The sequence below is a fragment of the Festucalex cinctus genome, chromosome 8 (assembly GCF_051991245.1).
Source record: "Festucalex cinctus isolate MCC-2025b chromosome 8, RoL_Fcin_1.0, whole genome shotgun sequence".
Classification (NCBI taxonomy): domain Eukaryota; kingdom Metazoa; phylum Chordata; class Actinopteri; order Syngnathiformes; family Syngnathidae; genus Festucalex; species Festucalex cinctus.
Window position 1 is genome coordinate 18,791,707 of NC_135418.1, and position 18,841 is coordinate 18,810,547.

Below are 18,841 nucleotides of genomic sequence, written 5' to 3' on the forward strand. Positions count from 1 at the left end.
TCAAGTGAGCTCTACTTTTATTTAAATTAAATCATAATGACTTTAAAGCACTTTTAATAACCAAAAGGGGGAAAAAAAACAATTCTAACCTTTTTTTAATTAAGATTTTTTTTCTTATTAATAATCACTATATATTCATAGAGATGCAAGGCAGAAAAATGGGAGAGAATGGGGTAGGGAAAAAAAAAAAAACAGAAGTCAAGGCACACGCACACACGATGCGACAGACGACGAAGCGGCTACTACGGTATAAAAAGTGACAAAGTTATGTAGCTACACAAGTTTCAATATCAGTAAGAACGTTGCTGTCTCGTCTGCCTTTTATTAATACTTTTTATTCTGTAGGAATGTTAGATCATTTGTGCAGATAACTAATAAGAGTTAATAGCCATCATGTCGAGTCATGCAGAACAATACAAGCTATGAATGAATGATGAAGATGAACCTATGTAAACGTTATTATCAACAACAACAACAAAAAACAATTCCGATATAAATCATATCTGGAGTCCATGCGTGTGCTTCATCTGAAAAAATAAGCTTGATGTGATTAGAAATTGAATAATGGGACTCTAAAAGTAACATTAAAGCAATTATATATATATATATATATATATATATATATATATATAAAAGAAGTTGGAGAAAAATAGAAGATAAACACAAGAATAAATGCTGATTTTTTTGTGTGTGTGTGGTCATAGCCCAAAGAGAGTTAACATCAAGTGGACGCGCTTGCAAGGCTGCTGGGCTTGGCAGTCTCTTGCAGGAGGAAAGCGAGATGGTGGCTGGCCAGTGCAGTCGTTCAGGATGCGCGTTGACTTCTGCGGGAGCTCCTCTGATAAGACACAAACACCACGTGGCCGTCAATACGCCGACTCGGCGCCTTCGTGCTCGTGACGCTCACCTGCATTTTCAGAAGAGGCCGCAGTCCTTCAGGTTGTTCTTGATGATGACGTCGGTGACGGCGTCAAACACAAACTGCACGTTCTTGGTGTCGGTGGCGCACGTGAAGTGGGGGTAGATCTCCTTGGTGTCCTTCTTCTTGTTCAGGTCCTCGAACTTGGTCTGGATGTACGCCTGCGCCTCCTCGTACTTGTTGGGGCCTGTAGGGGGCGGCGGCGAGACTTAGCTCGGCAAAATACGCGGATCATCTTCTGTTGTCATACCGGTGTACTCGGGGAAGCAGATGGTCAGCGGGCTCTGGGTGATCTTCTCCTGAAACAGGTCCTTCTTGTTGAGGAAGAGGATGATGGAGGTCTCCGTGAACCACTTGTTGTTGCAGATGGAGTCGAACAGTTTCATGCTCTCGTGCATGCGGTTCTGGGGGTTTCAAAGACATTTTTGGGAGCGCAATCAGAGATTTAAAAAAATAATAATTTTTGCGAAAACATTAGCATTTACAGTCGAGTAAATTTAGTACAATTTGGAAAGCGACAAACGTTTTTTTTCAGGAAGAATATGCCTCTAAAATTCATACTGTATATTTTTTAAATTTTAATTCACTTGTAAACAATATATTTATATACAGTGTATATATAAATATATCATATCATCATGGCTCAATTTGCTGACCAAGCCCAGAAAACAGGTGAGCCGTAATTGGTTGTTAACTACTTTCTCAGCACAGGTGATGTCATCTTCAGTCAGAGGAAAAATGATGTTTTTAAAGTTTATAATTGTACAAGAAAAATAATGAAGTTATCAAATTCATTCTGGTCATTTTTTGCTGATGAAAATGGCTAAATGAGTCAATTACCCCTTTAACTCATTTTTTGTATTAATTGAGTCACCCAACCACATAAATCTAAGTATAATGTTTGGTAAAAAATATAAACTTTCATATTTTATATAATATTTTGAATTGTGTTTGAGAAGTCAAACTAAAAACCAGGGGCCTTCCGGAAGTGTTGGAGCCCGTAGGATCCGCAGCATTCCAACATGGCGGCCATTTTGTGAACTCACCATCTCTTCATCCTCAGCCAGGACCAGGTCGTAAGCGCTCATGGCCACACAGAAGATGATGGCCGTGACGCCCTCGAAGCAGTGGATCCACTTCTTCCTTTCCGAGCGCTGGCCTCCGACGTCAAACATCCTGCAAACGCACGATTCACAATTAAGCACGAGTTGCAGGGGCCGCACGACACGGCTCCCGTTCCGTGTTGTCCCTCTGGAGTCTTGTCAACACATCCTGGTCCTCTCTCTGAATCTGTGAGCAGCTGCTTTGGAAAAAAGAAAAAGCTTGAAACATGCGGCGGGAGTGCGTTTCTCAAGCCACTTGACTTATTTATGAAGGTGGGTGCTCGTGTGGAGCTTTTTGCAGCTGCTCAAGGTGGAGCGAGGACAGAGCTGATGTTTGACGACGCGACGTTGAAAGGTAAGCAGTTTTCACCAGGTGGTTCGTTAAGAGACGAGCTCCGGGCTGAGTAAGCACAGCTCATTATAACACTGACACACTTTAGAAGGCTTTATAGTTGCGCAGCCTCAGCCAAGATAAACAGTAATATCGCGTGGACCTGTTTTGTGTCCTCACTCCAAAAGAAAACACCCAGACACAGTTATGAGGCTGAATTATTACACACAGATAAATAAAAGGATTCGCCACCTTGCACAGTGCGCAGATGTCATGCACGTGTAATGGAGATACAGCCACGGGTCATAACATTAAGCACGCCGGCACATTCTTGTGAGATTGGTGCCATCGAAACTGTTTTGATTCACGGCAGAGAAGTTTTAATTGAACTATATTTGTTTTTGTTGTGGTGGAAGTTGGCAGCGGTGTGCACTGAATCACACTGACGGGCATTGCCAATATTCGGGTTGCCTTATTTAGATTAGTGGTTCGAGACCCCCACAGGGTAAGCTTCATCTTGGGATCTGCAAAGTATTTTACAATAAATCATGTTTTATTATTTTAACCGTTCAGAAGCTCATTTTTCTGCTGGGCATTTAAAAAAAAAATGTTGACTGTTTTCCCCACATAAGAAGAACAACATGGAAATATTTTTGGGGGTTATCTCATGTTTTTATTTGTTATAGTGGACGCCAGGATAGTATAGCTGTAACGTGTTGCAAATTTACCAAGCTCATGTGTAACATTTTTTAACACGAACATCATGCAAATCAACTTGTGATTGTGATTGGTAAGGTAGGAACCAATCATGAAGCAGAAGTGTAGACCTTAGGGGTGGGACGATACGGGTAAACCACTATTCGATACTGTGACGATATTTGACTCACGATATCGATAATATCACAATACACGATATCTACGATTTTTTATATATTGTCAAAACAATTTTAGCAATATATCACGTGACTGAAAAAAACAAACAAATGCCCATGAAAAGGAAAATGTCTAATTAAGCATTTATTTAATGCCAAAACATGTACAATGTACAACGTTCTGAATTGTGCCTCACTGCCTCTTAGCCTTTTAACTGTAAACATTGTAAAGTGAGACAAATTAAAGTGCATAAACATTTATAACATAACCCTGCACAACTGGACACATGACATCGATATCTACTGTCAGTGTATCGATAATTTATTGCGACAGAGAGCGCAACAATATATTGCGATAGATTTTTTTTCCCACCCCTAGTAGACATCATCCAAATTATGCGTTTTATTGGTTTAGAGTTGGACAAAAATATGCCATGTCCACTTCGATGATCTATGGGTCCAAAGGGGTTAAATAGCTTCCATTCCATAGTCCAGAGTATCAATAAAATAAACTCAACAAAACAAACTCCACTATCTTAGTTTTGGCTAATTAAAATCACTAATATGATTGTAATTTATCACATAAATCTGACATTGCTGTGTAATTACATTTGAATTATGTAAATTCTTTGCTATCAAGTCAGGATATTTGGTCATGAATACATAGTTTAAGATTTAATTGAATTTAAAAAAATATATTTAAAAAAAATCACATGCTAGATAGGCGTACAAATGTTGTTGGTATTTGGATTTTATTTTATTTTATTTTTTTGAAACATTTCTCCCATATAAAGGGTCCATGGGCCCAAAAACATTGGGAACCTTCGAATATTTATGCGGTTTATCACAGCAATCCAAAATTACTTTTATTTATTTATGTATGTTTTTTTTTTCATTATTTAATTTATTTTTACTACTACTAGTAGTTTTTGTAAAGGCAGATTTTTTTTTACATTTTTATTTCTCAGTTTTTAATTTATTGTTATTACTACTTCTACTAGTATTTGTAAAGGCAGATTATTTATTTATTTAATTATTACTTCTTAAGTTTTTTTTTTTTTTTACATTTAATTTATTTTTATTACTACTTCTACTAGTATTTGTAAAGGCAGATTATTTATTTATTTAATTATTACTTCTTAAGTTTTTTGTTTTTTTTTACATTATTTAATTTATTTTTATTACTACTTCTACTAGTATTTGTAAAGGCAGATTATTTATTTATTTAATTATTATTTCTTACGTTTTTTTTTTTTTTTAATTATTTAATTTATTTGTATTACTATTTCTACTAGTATTTGTAAAGGCAGTTTTTCTAATTATTTATTTATTTTTCCATACATCTCCTGCATTAGTGTGTGCTGGTGTACCTAATATTGTGGCCCTTGAATGGTGGTTGGTGTCTGAATGTCAGCATCTTGAGTGCAGATGACCCAATGGGGATTTTGTGCGTCAAACATTCTGGGATTGCGCATATGAATTTCCATTCAAACACTCCAGTAAGTGCAAACCAGACATACGCCTTTTTTTTTCTTCCTTTCTTTTTTTAATTTTAATGTAAGCCATTCAAGGGCGTAAGAAGTGTTTAATAAGTAGCCTGGCCAAGTCCAACATTTAACACGGGAGAAACATCCCTTTGTGTTTGCTGACGGCGATATTGCATTGTAAGCAACGTCACACACTGCTGCATTACTTTGTTTCTGGGGCCATCCTGACGAGTGAATGACTGACTTGAGAGCATTACATCGATTCAAGTGTAGTCGGAGTCTTACTTGAAGTGCAGGTCTTTAAAGGTGAAGTGTGTTTCCACAATGCCCGTGGTCTTGACTCGGGTTCGCAGCACATCTTGCTGTGTGGGAATGTAATCAGACTTGGCTATCCTTTCCAAGTCGTTCAAATAGCTGAGGTAAGAAAGCGGAAGGGGGGGGGGGGGGGGGGGGGGGAGTAGATTCAAAATTCATAAGTGAGGTTGATTGGACAGAAAGGTGCCTTCAAGTGAAAACCCCCGCGTGATCTCTCACATAGGCCTGAGAAAAAGCAGAAAGGAGCTCAAACTGGCTGGGCAACAACACTGGCAGGACACTGACGACCAAACTGTCAGGTTCAAATTTATGAGTGCATATTTACCTGCACTGATTACACAACAGCTCCCACACAGAGAGTGAAATATGATTCAAAGGAGGGTGTTAAATGTAGGGAAAATAATATCATAAGTATAATACAAGTATAATTAATTTACTTAAAATAATTAACTAATTTTATGTTAAATGGATGTTAAATGTAGGTAAAATAATATAATAAAAATAAGTACAATTAATGTACCTAAATGAATTCACTAATTTTATAAAATTTAAAAAAAACTTCAAAGGAGGATGTTAAATGTAGATAAAATAATATAATAAAAAGTTAAAACAATTAATTTACCTAAATAAATTCACTAATTTTATAAAATAAAAATAAATAAATAAATAAATGTATATACAAAAAACATTTTTACATTATTTACAATAAACATTTAATACATTACATGTGCATAAGAATGAATAAATTTATTTTTGACCAACCAATTTTAGGAAATAATTAGTTGCATTATTGCAACAAAAATAGGTCATTTTAATAAAAATTTAGCATTAAAAATAATAATAATAATGACAAAATACCAGTAATTCAATAACCAGTTATTCAAAGAAAATAAACACATGAATGTCTGTTTATAATAGAACAATTGTACAATATCAATGCAATATCAATGGAATTGTACAATGTGTTCAAGAAAAATATTCAACTGAAATAGCTATATTTTCAATTAGTTAGCAAAGTTTAGAATAATTTTTTAAATTTTTTTTTTTTATTTATCTAAAGCGTTTGATGCTGTTAATTATAATATCTTCCTCATTGCTTCCTATCCTCTTTGCAGATGATACAAACTAAACTGTAGTTGTAAACTCTTCATCATTTGTGTCTGCATGACTGTATTATACTGCCCCCCTGTGGCCAACACGTGCACACCAAAAGGCGCACAATGGCTGGAACGGATTAATGGCATTTCAAGAGTGGACCACATGATTTCAGTCTCCTCAGCTTTGGCCGAAAGGTGTCAAAACGAGTGTCACAGGCTTTGTGTATTAAACAGAGATGAGCTCTAATCCCTGTGGCACAGCAAGGAAACCAAGATGAGTTTCTTTTATTCCTGTTTTTTTTTTCCTGGCGCATTTCAGACAGCGGTGCATCCTCATCACCAGAAACCTCACTACTGTCACCCTAGGTGCTCTGTTATTATACTTCCACTAATGGAGGGCGAAGAGATGGAGGTCACTGAGGTAATTCAGATATGAGGATGCTTTATCTGACATGATAGCGCGAGCAGAATACAAATGTTCTTAAAGCCTTACGATGTAAATGTACAGATTAAAAAGCAAAAATGGAGAATTTTGAAGGATGATCAAATCCATGCTTGTTAGGGTAATTGAAGACTCAAATTTTATATACGGTACGTGCCTCTCACCCAGTTATCGGGGATATCCAACTGACTAAACGAAACGGTCACTCACTAGGAAGCCGAGTCATTGAGCTGATACTCTCGGGCTCGCGTGAAGCAGCTCTGGACGCCGCCGTCGGCCCACAGTCGCTGGATGACGTTTGACAGGTCGTCCGGCAAGATGCCCTGCTCCTCGGCGGCTGCCGACAGGGCAAACAGTTGGCGGGCGTCGTCCTGACAACACAAAACAAACACATCAGATCACCGCTGAGGAATTGCAGGATGACATTCTCGGGGATGGAGAGATGCGGAATTAACCTTAATGAAGCAATATGAGCATGCAATCAGGACTAATGATGCTTTTTCAAATCAAGAATGTGAATATAGCCGGGGGGGAACCTTTGTAATGTTGCCTCAATCGGATTTACTTTATGTCATCATGAATTTAAAGGAAGTTTGAACACTGGATGACGGACCGAGCTGCACTTAGAGACTGAACAAGAAATATTTTCTTAATAATCAGAGTGTGTCTGTTTTTATTTGTTTATGTATCAGACTGTCAAAATAAGTATTTACGTGAAACCAGACAAAAATTTTCTAAACTGCTGGACTAAGCACGCAAGATATATAGATATATAGTTTTTAACCAATCAAGATGCATCTGGTTGATGCAAAACTGTCAATTTGAACACCTCACTGAACTGCACCACAAGATAAATACTGATTAAGAAAAAAAAACAGCTAATAATATCTTCCTATATAAATAGACAATACAATTTAATGAAAAACAACTTTTATCATGTCTGATTATTTGAGACCATTTATAACAGTTCCAACATGACATAGGTGCCAAAAAAAAAGAAAGTGATTACTGTATTTTTTTTTTTTTAAATAATTCACTAAAGTTGTACAATTCTATCAAGTTCTTAGTTCACTGTTACATCACCATTTCACACTATATAAGAGGAAGTAAAGTCAGCACTTTTTTTTTTTTTTTTTTTTTTAAATATGCTCTATGCAGTACCACTAGTTTAAAAAAATATATTCTGATTAATACTGCTCTTGTGGAATATGAATAAAGCAGCAAAATCCACCCTCTCACAGGGCGGCCATTTTGCCACTTGTTGTCGAATGAAAATGACATCACAGTTGCTCAGTTCACATTACAACTAATCACGGCTCAGCTTGCGAACGTCACATGATCAAACTCAGAAAACCAGCCAGCTGTGATTGGTCATTACTGGAACTTGAAGCAACTGTGATTTCATTTTCAGTCGACAGCAAGTGGCTGTACGAGGCAAAATGGCCGCCTCCTGAGATGGACACAAATTGATTTTGCTGCTTAATTCATATACCACAAACACAATATCAATCAGAATGCCGTGTTTAGACTAGTGGGGGTGTACAACATATGACTGTAAATTAGGACATTTTGAGGTTGGCTTTCCCTTTAAATACATAGTGCAACATTGTGACATGTTACAATTAAAGGAGATGGTCCAATTTTAAACATATGCAGTGCGTCTATGAAAATTTGCTCGCAGGCTGTCAGTTCTGGTCAATTAAGATGGCAAGTTTGAACAAAAGGAAGTCTTGATTTTTTATTACAGTGTTAAATTTTGAGTGTGAATACCACATTGCATGTTACAACAGCACTCTATTATGTTCAGTATATTTATTCTCTTCTTTTTTTTTTTCTTTACTGCTGAGCGGCATTAATGTATTTTCCACATCTCTTTTGCGCGTCCCTGGGTGGTCGCCCATTGAAATGTTGTTCTTTACACTCTCTACAAGAGGCACAGGAACACGTGCAGGGACAGAACACGCAGCACTCCGAAGGACTCAGCCTGAAGAATCTACAGTACGACTCACACTTGATTTCCTGAGTGTTAAAGATGAAGGCAAGAGAGCGGCCTTGATGGCGATTAGAAGAGATTATATCGCTGGGCAGAGACGATAAGTGACACTGCACTGCAGCAGGTTCCCTGAAGATGTGTTTCACGCCTCATTCTTATGACGCAACAGGTCAAGGTTCACGTTGCTTGGATCCTTACAGTAGCTTGTCATATTCCAGATAGTTAACAATACAATCACAAGACTGAAACGTGATTAGCCCTACCGCTCTTCCAGCCTCCTCGTAGTCAATCTTGAGGTTGGACATGGCTTTGATGATGGCCATGATGGACTGGATGGTGTTGCTGTACACGACTGCTCTGTACTGCTTGCACTCCTCTTCTGAGTAGCCATCCTCGTGGATAATCCTGTAAACCAACACCGGGAAAGAGGTTAGAATGCCAAGGAAGCATTTATTTGAATGCATGATCCGACAATGACATTTAATGGCATTTTCTAGATCCGTCTCTAAGCATACCGTTTCCATGCCAGTTTTGTGTCAAGTAAAAATATTGCTATTTGGAGGAGTTGCAACAGCAGAGGACTGTGTGAATGTCATGTTGCAAGACTGAATCCACAGCTCATCTGCTGGTTAAAGCCAAGTCGTGCACTCCATTTTGCCTCAATTGCCCGAAGACGCGATTATTCAGCAATCCATTAAACGCAAACGACAGAATTCTTACGGATCAATTGGGACGAGGCGCCAAGTAATAGGCTCGGGGATTTAAAGGTGACAGGTTTATATCAAGCTTCAGAACAAAAAAAAAGAAAGAAGAAAAGCATGAGAGAATAACAAACTGGGACAAAATGGGACTTGTTGGAGTGTTACTCATGAGCAAATTTACTAGCATGCAAGGAAGATAGCATCTGGTTGCTTTCATTGTTTTCATAAAACAGTGGTGCCTCAAGGTACAAGTGACCCGACTTACGAGTTCTTTGAGATACGAGCAGTTGCTAGACTGTTTTGTTTTAACTTGCGAGCGAAACTTTGACTAAAATCAATCAATCAAACTGTATACGTTTTATGTTTACTAGTTAATTTGATAAACCGTTACATATCCACTTTCTGTTAAAGGTGGTAAGGCAAATAGTAGAAATTTTGCGGTGGCCACCAGCCCTGTATCCACTAGACTAGATCCACCCCTGCACTGAACAGCAGCCAAATCCCATCTCCACATGCAATACAAGAGCAGATTGCAGACAGATGACCATTTTTAAAACAGTTACTTGAGGATCGTCATTAATGAGATATGGTCATAAACCAGACCTTGACACAGAGCACAATGTGGTAGAACTATTTTTGCTTCTAAAATTGAATTATCTTGATTCACTACAGTGTTTTTATAAATGGCTTATTTGTATCTTTGAATTTTTTTGTGAAAAACTTTACAGTATATACGCCAATTTATTTGTTGTAGTGGTACCTATTTTTTTATTCCTGTATTTATTTATCTATTTATTTTCATGATTTATTTATTTATTTTTACACCCTTCCTCTTCTTGTTTTTTTTTTGTTTTTTTGTTTTTGTTTTTTTAAATATATAAATGTCATTTCTAGTATATGTCATGGACTGCTAAAAATTGGATAGTTGGCCACAAATGGCCCCCAGGCCATAGTATGGATAGCACTGCTCTACATTATTTAAGTTTCCCATCCCTGCTTTAAGCAATGGATATTTAAACACAAGCTGTGAAGCTGCACATTTTGTCCGTCTCTTTACCACATATTCTTTCTCTTCCGCAAAGAATGACGAATCTACTTACTGCGACATTTTTGACCAGCTCCTTGTATGTCCACATATCTGTAATATACTGTCCCCCATTAACACTTTATATTCTAATCAATTATATCATCACGGTATGTTTTTTATAAAGTACAATATTATAGAGGTTGCACCAGATGAATGAAGGGAAGGATGATTTGAGACGCGAGCGTAGTCACCGCACAAAATCTTGTATCTCAAGGCCCCACTGTATCCGAAAACAACAAATCAAGACCATAAACAACGTCACAGTTGTGATATGCTGGAGGTGTCCTGACACGCTGGCCTGAAAATAAACACTCGGTGCTTTCCTGCTTCCTAGCACAGGTGAGGAGACTGACAGGAAGAGGAGCTGCTAAAATAAGCATCTACTCTGGTTTGTCATCATCCCGAGACCAGTGGCAAAACCAGAACGCTCAATCGTGAGCCACGCGTTAAATGAAAGCTCATTAAATGCAAGCGAGCCCGCTGAGTGAGAAGCAGCAAGAACAGCTTAGAAGATTGAAAGCCCCCAGTGTTTCCCTCCTCACCCAAACAATACTTTGACAAGTGTCGCTTTGATTGGCTTGATTGTGCCGCATGCTGCAAACGCACCGTCATGTCATTAACGCAATTTAAAACAGCAGCACACGATGGATTAACTGTCTGCCGCGTGGTCGCATTTGGGAGGATTTGCTCTTGCTGTCGTTGGAATATATTACCACTGTTATATGCTTGTTCAGCTGCAGCATACGGTTTTCATTTTTGATTGAACAAGGTAAAAACAAGACAAAATGAAGTGCTCTGTCAAAAACAGTTACAATTTATCTGAAGTGCTTGATCAACTAGACAAAGTGAAATTTCTGAAGAAATGCCGCGGGAATGCTGAAAGCTAATAAAATATTTCCCAAGCGAGATTTGAGCCAACGCATGTCTGTAATGCCAGGCAAGCATTTAACGTGAGCTAACTTCGCTTGTTGAATATCATGGCTAATGGCCTATTTAAATGTAAAAGTGTTATCTGAAAGTACCCTCCATTCATTTCGATGGAAACATGGAACTGATATCCAATGGATATATGCAAATAAATAAATAAAATTCATGCAATAGCGCCACCTAGGCATGCAGTACCCGCCATTCATTTAGATGGAAAAGTGGAACTAAGATAGTTGGTATACATGTAATTACTTAGCATAATTGCCATGGATAAATTTGCAATGTGAGGTGGGATTCGAACCCGTGACCTCCTGGTTACTGGACAATGCATTTTACCAAGTGGCTCCACTGAGCAAGATCACAGAGCTGGTAATGATGAGAAGCTGTATGTGTGGAAGTGGGCGTCGAAGGTGGGACTTGGAAAAAGTTCAATGTCAGTCCCATTGAAAATGAATGGGGTAAAGTTGGTATTTAACATTAAATTGTGCGAATACTGTAAGTACTGTGAAATCAGACGATATATTCTCAAGATGGTGTGAATATTTGAAGCAAGTTGAAATTTGAACGGTGTAACTCGGAAGTGTTATGTGGGAGTTATTACACGGCAAAAAAGTGTAGAGAATAAAAAGCTGAATAACGTGGGAATACTGCCTGTCAAAAATAGGCAAATTAATCATTCATGGATTTTATTATTGCTCACCAAAATGCAGTCCAATTTGCTCAGTTTATCTTTGCAATTAAACCTTCTAACAGGTTTAATTGTAGATGCTAAAGTATTTCTTACTCAAAAAATATTTTCGTATTGTTAAAATATAAATTAGCTAATTTATGAGCACTTCCAAATGCAATTATCTTAGCAGCAACGTTCCTTGGCATGAGCCTCAAGGGAGGAGGAGCCCAATTTACAGACACGGCTCTTTCATTGATCACATTTGTTCAACAATTCTAATTCAAGTAGATACATTTAATGAGTTTGAGTTTGTTATTAATTCATGGTTCGTTATTCTGGCATAAGACGAAAACATTTATGTATAATAAATATGATATCGCAAATTGTAACTTAGATTAATTTATTCCTTCTGGGAAGAGGACCTTAAAAAATAATTGCAAATTAAACTGCATTATGAAGGAAGGGGGAATCAATTATTGTAAGCACACAACGAGACAAAGATAAAGCCAAAATCCCAGTTTAATTTATCTGAACCTATCACACTTCTGGGATGTCATTTTGTCTAGTAGTTAGGAAGAAAAACTATATCAATCATATGATCAAAGGGTTAAGAACAAGAAATTAAAAATATATTTTTCATATATCTATAATATATATTTCTAATAAATAAATATTTTAATAATATTTTAATATATTTAATATTTTTTACACATCAGAAATTCTAGTTAAACTTCTTGTAAAATTGACTTGCAATGTTTTTATTTTTTTTATAAGACTTTCTGCATCAATTACTAGGCTTTTTCAAGTAAATATCACTCCCCATATTTACAGTGTAGCTTTCTTTCTACTTGTCTTTCCTCCTCATCATACCTCCAAGATGGGCTGACTGGTTTTGCACTTTTCCAGAGCCGCTAGGGGTACGAGGTGGCATCTAAAACCCACAGTTGTTCAAGCAGGATACGGTGTGTGTATGTGTGTGGAGGAGATACCGGGACACAGGCCAGGATGCCAGGAGAGTGTCGCAGGAGGACAAGTAACAGAAACAGGAAGTGGTTCCGTTTGTTCTCATACTCAAGCAACTCGTATAAAGATTTTCAACTGAAATACTCTTTTTCAGGGCAGCAGGGTGATCTGACTGTTAAGCACGTCTGTCTCACAGTAAAATAAAAAGGCACTCACTTCATCTGCTTGACAATGGTGCTCTTTCCAGACTCCCCAGCACCTGCAAAGAGAACAAAAACAGGCAAAGCTTAAAAATACGCTCCTGTTGGACGGGAAATGTAAACAGTGGAGCCGCGAGAGGCCGCCTCACATCTGGAACGTCTGTCCGGCGCCCCTCCTTCTACCTCCCTGCTCTCATTTACATCCTGCTCACTGAGACATCCACCACGGTACCCACCCAGCTGACACTTCAGTATGAATTTTAAAACACACCTTTGGCCGGTTTTAAGTTCACAGCGGAAATGCCATCCTATTGTGCTCTTTTCATTTCCGACAAGTCGCTTCATCATTTTGATTTTAATGGCAATGCCTCGGACTGACAGGGCTTTTCTTACCCTCTGCTATGTTTACTTTAACAGCCCGGGGCGACCAGAGGGAGCTCATCTGCCACGAGGAATCCAACACTGCACGTACGCACGCATGGGGGTGCCTGTCAGTGCGCTGGCCCAGGGTAAAGTCCCTCAATGGATCCTACTAGCATGCACGTCCACAGGGAAGCCTGTGGGTAGGAATGGGCCAGAATGGTTTGCACATACAGCCGTCAGCGCCGACTTAGGAAAGGAAGAGGAGCTCAGACTCAATGTAGCTCATCTAGTACACTTTTTTTCTTTTTTTTTTAGATCCAGGAGAAGAGCGGTATCACTGTATCAATCAATGCTCATTGTGGTATTAATATGATGTTAGATGTTTACTACTGTGGTGGTTGTTTGTGGTGGTGTAGAATTGCACTGCATCATCAGAAACTGATAGCAGTTTCTATCAATAATTCGTCCTTCCCAAGACAACTAAAATAGAAGAAACACTACATCTGAAACAAATTGATTAAAAAAAAACAAAAAAAACCTTGTGACAAAATTAGGGATGTTCAATACCACTTTTTCAGATCGATACTAGATAGAGTTGTTAAAATCAATCGATTAATCGACAAGTTAATTTTAATAATCGAGCAATCGATTGGAGCATCTTTATTTATTTTAAAATGTCCAAATCCTCTGATTTCAGCATATCAACAGTAATTGTTCACTGATTTTTGTAGTGCTTCACGATTATCTTCTGTGTTTAATCAAAATACATTTGCATACATCTGAAAGTGCTTTTGGAATACACTTTAATGCAAAATTTAAATGAATGCAATGAGTTCATTATCGACTGAATAATTGCTGCATTAATTTATTCTAAAAATATTCAATAGTGACAGCACTACAGTACGAATACACAACTTGAGTAGTCACCGATACCAAGAACTGATACCACTAGTACTTTTGATTTAAAAAAAAATAATAATAATCCAGAAAGATCCAATATTGCATTTTCCTATTCTTCTCATTTTTAGTTCCCGATCGTAAAATAGCCAAAACAGGCTCAGCAGTCACAAGTACAAATATCTTGAAGTATGGTTAGGAATTGGCTCGATACCAGGTATCGTTACTCGCTCATCACTAACCAAAATTGATCCTTATTAGGGATGTCCTAATACAACTTTTTTTCACTTCCAATATGACACAGATGTCGAGCCGATACAATATCAGTAGGAATGATACATGCTTTAATTTTTTTTATTATGAAATGTGAGAAGAGGCTTGATCAAGTCATACTATTCAAAACAAAAAACAACAGTCAGTAACGGGGTATGCGAAAATATGACCCATCTATTCCGAATTTTTGGGTTACATCGGGCTGCTTGTAGAATAAAAGTGCTAATATTGCAGATTTTGGATGTTGACGGACACAATCCAATCGTCAAAGTTATAAGCATAAGAATATATTCTACAAAAATTACAGATATTTTGGAACTCAGATGCATGTGCAGGAGTACCCAATGCGGTACACGTACAATCTGCTTGCCAATAATTTCGCAAATGAGAACCAGAATGGCACACGCCTCCATTTTCTGAACAGCCAGAGTGCCATATCGCTAAGCAGGTGGGGACGAGGCGAAACAAATGTTCCATGCGAGTGGCATCATCCCTTCAGCGTCAACTCAAACTGTCAATTGACTCCTTAATGATGAAAACGAGGAATAAATACAATGCCGGGCGGTTGAATGGAAAGATGAAGTTTAATATTTAGTCTGACCGTGACGGCAAATGGACACGAAGCCAAGCAAGCAGTATTGCCTTGGCTCGCAATTATTCCGCTGAAATATTAGCATGGAGGAAATGAGCTACCTCGCTGGAGCGCAACCATCAACAACTCTGCGTCTAATTGTTTATTTCGTTGAGGGACTCATAGGAGAGGATTCTCATAAGTTGGCACATGCCAAGACATGCCTGGATGAAAATAATGAAAAATAACTGTTGGCTGGTTAACATATCAACAGTTCAGTTGAGTTTTGAAATTTGGTGCATACTGTTGCATTGGATTTTTATTTTTTTATTTTTTTTAAAATATTATTTTAATAGTACAGTAGTTATTATTCTGGTTAATAATGCATTAGTGTAATATGAGTTAAGCAGCGAATTCCAGCACTTTTTAATCAATATCAGAAGGCGGCCATTTTGCCACTTGCTGTTGAATGAAAATGACATCACCGCTGCTCAGATCTCAGGTAACAACCAATCACAGCTCAGCTTCAGAAAACAGGTGAGCTGTGAATGGTCTTTGCCTGAGCCCTGAGCAACAGTGATGTCATCTTCAGTCAACAAAGTGGCAAAATGGCCACTCCCTGAGATGTTATGTTTAGACTAGCGAGGTCACATATAACAAACATTATTGTCAAGAAATGTTTAAGGTTGACTCCCTCTAAAATTTAAAAAAAAATCAAATTAAAAAGTGTACTAAAATTGAGTGGTAAATTTTCCAATTTAATCCCTAGTTCATGACAAAAACTGAGCCAAATGCCCATTTTTTTTTTTTTAAGCAATCATCTATTATAGAGAGAAAAGTGCAAGTCCAGTGATGATGTGGATGTTCTAAATATTTCATTCACTTGTGAGCTGGAAGTAAAAGGCTTCCAACAATTGCACAGGCGCGTGTGCTTTAATAACACAATGCGTAGGCTTTCCTGAAGGACCGGGGCTCATTTATTAATGGGTCCCTAACTGAAAGAAAGGCACATTTATTAGTATGAGGGCTGGGACTTGATACAAAGTGAGGAAGGAGTGTCTAATGTGATATGAAGGAGCAATTCCACTCAAGGATCAGGGCGATTAGCATATGCTTGGGGTTCTGTGCCAAAAATCTGTGATACGAAATGTGACAGCAGGACCAATAGCGTGTGCTTTGCTGCATTAGCTCCAGCTGCAGCGGTATTTATTAATAGTAAATTTACTACATATGACCTTTGTTAACATGCACTTCCAAAGGACAAATCAACACCAACATGATTTTATTGACAGTGGGTCAGTTGAAATAGAAAAGAAATGTGGTAAATAATACCAAGTTTGGGGCTGTTTGAGTGACAAAGTCAGGTGGCATTATTCATTAGATTAGGTTCATGTGTGCATATGAATGCCTGGTTTCACACAGTTTATCCCACCAGACGTAATGTATACATTTTGTCTGTACCAGAAGAGTTGTTGCTACAATATTGTCCAAGTTAAAGTTGGTTTAAAAAAATTGAAAGAAACAATTCTACTGTTCATCACTAACTTTAAATGATCATTTTATTCTTTTATCTTTCTGTAGTGTCCAATCCTGTGACCAGCCTTGCAAGTTTACCCCGCATTTGGAGCCGGGATGAAATAAGCACGCCGCGCGCGTGTTGTTTTGGGTAATCGTTGACCCATCCCGCACACAAAGGCAGCAGTGTGGGCCCCTGCGAGCAGAGAACACAGACCCGCTGTTGATGTTGTGGCCTTCATCATTCCAGACGCTGCAATGGCTCAGACTGGTTACTCACACTTTTTCAAGATCCTAATGGTAACTAGAAAAGGACCGAAGATGACATGACTGACAAGTACAAGCGGACAGAGTATATTAAGTTCTAGCTCTAACCAGAGCGGGGGTGGATTGTTAAGTATGATAACAAGCATACGGTATATGGGAATTGTAGAAAATGATCAGACAAATCTATAAAAAGGAAACATGTTAACGACTAGGAAACAACTTAATAATTGTAGGAGTGAATTTTTTTAAATACTTTTTTTTTTAAAATGATATTTTAGTACATTATGCATTCAAGCAATGCAGTGCCCCAAGATTCTTTTTCAGTACGACGTCGAGATTTTGAAAGTTTTGTATCTTACATCTATAATCTATTAGTATAGTGCATTAGAGCTGCTGGATTTATGGAAATAATATTCAAGATTATTTTGACAATAATTGAAATCACAATTATTCAAATGATTATTTATTTTTGGTATAAAAGAAGAAAACCCCTAAACATTTAAAACTATTTAGACCAATAAAAAAAAAAAAAAAAAAATAGAAACAATAATTACGCACGTCCATTTTGGACCAAATAGAATTTATATTTATTTATTTATTTATTATGTTGGCAAAAACTTGAAGTTGGAGTGTAGCTTGTAGTGCACAAGCTGCACTCCATTAGGACGATCGTTTGTTTTTTGGTACAAAACAAGAAAATATTTAAACTTAAAAAATAGAAAAATATTAAGACAAAATTCTTTGAAACACTAATTATGCAAGTTCCTTTTGGATGAAACAAAAAATGATTAAATGATTTCAAATTTTAAAAAAAGGTGTAAATGTATAAATTTCAACAACTAAATGATTCTTTACGATCATGCTGATTTTGTAATTGTGGAGTGTAATAATTGAAATTGTATTTGAATTTCGATTAATTACACAGCCCTACAGTGTACATACGTTATACCAAGTCACCAACTGAGGTCTCCTGATGTATGGATACATTACATTTAATGTCATACATTATGACAGGTAAATCTCTAAAGCTTTGTGAAACTAGAGCTTGATGAGTGCTGTTTATAGCTTCTTCTAAAGAGAGAAGGTCGTAACATTGATTTGATGAATATTTACTTTTTTCCTACTCCAAACCTTTCGTCGTTCATCTTTTTTGTTCTTGCGATAACTCAGCCAGTCTGCATGTGCTTTTGTATTGCGAAAGTTACAAGAGTCGACATGACCTTAAATGGGCAACTAATAGCCTGATAAGATAAGCCATCGCATCACCATGTGAATGTGAGTCCTAATGATGAGCTGGTCAGCATTCTGCAAAGGTAGCCTCTAACCTATGTTTCATTAGTTAATATCTTTTCAGCAACTTAATGAGTGGCAATTTGCTGCATGTGCAATGAAAAAGGTGTTCAGTCACAAGTATACAGAACTTTACACGACTGCTTCTCAATTAGCTTGATTCATCTCTAAAACATTTCTAATTCTGTAAGTCAATTAAGTTCATGTTCCATCTTCTTGTCGTCACCCGTCTACATTCAAGTATCAATAGTGCACAGGCTGCCAACAAGCTCCACAGACTTTTTACATCGGAGGCCCTCCAATGACACAAGCACCACTTTCCTTCTGAAAACCCACCAAGGAAGGAACAGACGCAGCTGGCACACGAGACTTATGAGCGTATACACAACATAACTGTGGTTTGGATAGATGGCGACAAAGAAATCCAGTCAACAGATGGCTCGGGTGCCTGGGGCAAAGAGCAAGTCTGGACAGCTCACTGACAACTGCTGCCAAAGAGACGAGATCATATCTACTCGGAATGACACAAAGGCAAGATTGATGAAGACGAAAAGAATA

The 18,841-nt window shown here is 37.6% G+C and overlaps 1 protein-coding gene across 2 annotated transcripts in view; it reads right to left on the minus strand.

Moving 5' to 3' along the window:
- The window catches only part of LOC144023527 (guanine nucleotide-binding protein G(i) subunit alpha-2), a 46,635-nt gene continuing 27,794 nt past the window's right edge, over positions 1–18,841 (minus strand). The window contains exons 2-9 of one of the 2 annotated variants that reach the window (XM_077529106.1): positions 13,124–13,166; positions 8,823–8,964; positions 6,777–6,937; positions 4,998–5,126; positions 1,966–2,095; positions 1,170–1,323; positions 912–1,106; positions 1–838 (exon numbers count right to left, since the gene is read on the minus strand). In XM_077529106.1, coding sequence (XP_077385232.1) covers positions 916–1,106; positions 1,170–1,323; positions 1,966–2,095; positions 4,998–5,126; positions 6,777–6,937; positions 8,823–8,964; positions 13,124–13,166 — 950 coding nt within the window. In that variant the 3' untranslated portion in view covers positions 1–838; positions 912–915. Of the gene's footprint in view, positions 839–907; positions 1,107–1,169; positions 1,324–1,965; positions 2,096–4,997; positions 5,127–6,776; positions 6,938–8,822; positions 8,965–13,123; positions 13,167–18,841 lie in introns of both variants that reach the window. The other variant, XM_077529104.1, reaches the window with a different exon arrangement.